Consider the following 2895-nt stretch of genomic DNA (forward strand, 5'->3'; position numbering starts at 1 on the left):
TCTCTCTCTCTCTCTCTCGGAGGCCTGGTTAATGTGGGAGCCGACAGGTTAAAGATTAGAGTTGCCCTAACAGGCTGGGGTGACAGAGGGAGAACAAACACACCGTAGCCATTAAACAATCCACACCTGGGCCTATTAGCCAGGATCAGAGTGGGGTGACTGTTTCAATTTCTACAGGGAGAAACCAGCCTATCAATCTGCTTATGCAGATCACATCACTGCCCGACTGCAGAGCCATTTAAATAATAATTAGCTAAAGTGGCCTGGGGGGATATTTACGTTTTTGTAAGCTGGGTCCTCTCGGTGAGGCGGGGTGGAGCTGGAGAGAGGCAGGCTGGCAGGAGGGGAGGCAGGCAAGCTGGGGGACTCCTGCTGGATGGGGTCTGAGGAGGAGGGAGGGGAGGTGCTGTGATACACTGTGCCACTCCCTCTCTCCTTCCCCCTCTCGTCTCCCGAATTGTCGCTCAGCGCAGGGATGTACAGGTTGGTTTGAGTCTGTGGCAGCCTGCTTGTGAAGCCCCCCTCCTCCTCCTCGTCCTCCAGCTTCGACGACTCCACGTCCACCTCCCCCTCCTCCTCACTCTCCACTCCGTCCGCCTCTCCATCACCTCCGCTTTCACTTCCGTAACTACAGCTGCTGCTGGGCGATAGCCGCTGGTGGCGGTCTGACCTGGTGACCACGACCCCAAAGTCCTCGTCTGTTGCCCCGGTGACTCCTCCACTGTTGCTGTGGAGCTTGGCAATGCTCTCCGCATCTTTAACGACGGGGCGGAAGGCCGAGCCATAGCTGGGCTTTCTGGTTTGGAGGTTTGGGGTGTCCAGGAGTTTGAGCCAGCCCTCTGACGTCACAGGTCGAAGCTCAGGGGTGACTGTCGTGCACTCTGGGTCAAACAGCCCAGATCTGGGTGTGGTAGTCCCACTGCTTGGGGCCATGTTGGCGCTGACACTATTTCCATTGCCAGCTACAGCTCCAGGCTCGCTGGGGTCCGAGAGATCCAAAAAGGCCTGCCTGAGAGAGGGGTTGTCTGCCAGGGAGGAGAGGGCTCCGGGCTGAGGCTGGAGGTAGGTGGGGACAGGGATTCCTCCTGCCGCTCTTGGTGGCCAAAACATGCAGAAAGGAGGATAAAAAGTGTCTTTGCGGCCAGGCCATAAAAGACCCGACAACCCTGCCGCTTTCTGCGCACCTGAAACATCACTGTCATCTTTTTTCTGCTGGCAGAGGCCGAATGCTGGGAAGGGGTAAGGCGAGGGGAAGAGCGACGTGGGAGGGAACTTCTGCAGCATGCCAAAGCCTTTGCTTGGGACAGGGATGACAGGGTAGTTACGAGGGGTCTTACGGGGAGACAGACTTCCTCCATCCAGATCATCCTCGTCTTCATAGCGGCTTCTTTTCTGAGCACCCAGCTCGGGTCCCATCATGTGAGGCACCACCGAACCTGGGAGGGACTTCATAGCACCCATGGAGGAACAGTGGGCTGAGGAGGGCAGCGCTCTCTTCCGGCTGCCTCCGTTGAACATAGCTTTGACGTCTTCCCACGCGTAAACTAACTCATCAGCTGGGATTTTGTCACTGAGTTTGAGGTGTCTTCGCCAGGAGTTAAAGTTGGCGGCGTCGGGCTGGGTGTACTTGGCGTCTGGTGTGCGGTGGGAATGGAAAATGAACTTGTTTGGGGAGAAGTACATGTTGCAGAAGGAGCACTTGATGCATTTGGCCCTGGAGCTGTTGTAGCGTGCCGGGATGAAGTTACCACGGCAACCCCAAGCGCACTCGTGTGTCACGTCGAAGGCGAAGTTGTCGGGCAGTTTGGGCGGTGCGTTCTCTCCCAGGAAGGACTTGCAGAGGCGCTCGGCTTCTCGCTTGGTGATCATGCCACAGCGGCGTGACGAGATGGGCATGGCTCCGGCCCGACGAAGAATCTCCAGCTGAACCGGAGTGCACTGGACGCAGGTGATGCCCAGCGCCACGCGACGATTATGGATCTCATTGTAACTGTAGTTCTTGAGGAGTGTGTTGGAAATCTGTGCCAGGCAAAGTCTCTCATTGTTATCGATGACCAGAGATACGATGGGAACGCCGTACAGGATGACCTGGCCGACCTGGTTGGGCTTGAGGGGTGATGAGGAGGAGGATGGAGAGGGGGAGGACATGGAAGAGGGTGAGGAGTGGAGATGGGTGGGTCTGGGTGGAGTCAGGGGTTCCTGCTGGTAGGGGCCTGTTGAGCTCGTCATTATGATGTCATTAGTGCTGGAAAGATGGGTCTTGTCCATACTGGGAGGAAAACTGTTTGCAGGATGACCTGCAGGAAATGAAGAAAGAGAGATTCTTATGTGTTGATTTTCTTTTTACATAAAACATGCAAGTACATTGTCTCTGTATTACACATAGAGCCAAATGAAATAGCTAGATATTCCAAGTAATTATATCATATTATGTACATTAAATCTACCACATAATATTGTTGTAACCAGTAATACTTTGATGATATAAGGAATTTGTTTAAAAAAGTAAATATTTAAATATTATTTTAAATTAAATACATTTAAATTAAATGTCTGATTCACAATTTATAGACCGAAATAAAATGTTCTTTGCTTTTTTAAGGAACTACAAAGAATAAAATTTGATTTGACTCCAACATGTGATTGCTGTCATTTTAATTACCCTTACAAAATTAGAGTGTTTCTGTGACAAAAAATACAAATATACAAACTTTTTTTTTTCATGCAGGTCCTTTGCATTTAAAAAATATTAAATCAGGAATGTCGGTTAATTTATTTGCCCAAAGATGATAATCTCTGTACATTTTACAGCTCTAAAGTAATGAGTGTTTGCCTGCATGGGTTTTTAAGTTGACCGGTGAATAAACTGTGAAACAGGATGATGAACACACTCTT

The 2895-nt window shown here is 50.8% G+C and overlaps 1 protein-coding gene across 1 annotated transcript in view; it reads right to left on the reverse strand.

Moving 5' to 3' along the window:
* skor2 (SKI family transcriptional corepressor 2) overlaps positions 1-2268 on the reverse strand; it is a 7963-nt gene extending 5695 nt beyond the window's left edge. Inside the window, exon 1 of the mRNA XM_035668335.1 lies at positions 280-2268. Within this exon, the coding sequence (XP_035524228.1) occupies positions 280-2268 (1989 nt within the window). The remainder of the gene's footprint in view (positions 1-279) is intronic.
* Between the last annotated feature and the right edge of the window lie 627 nt (positions 2269-2895).

The sequence above is a fragment of the Morone saxatilis genome, unplaced genomic scaffold, assembly GCF_004916995.1.
Source record: "Morone saxatilis isolate NCDOM2014 unplaced genomic scaffold, NCSU_SB_2.0 Contig21, whole genome shotgun sequence".
Classification (NCBI taxonomy): Eukaryota; Metazoa; Chordata; class Actinopteri; family Moronidae; genus Morone; species Morone saxatilis.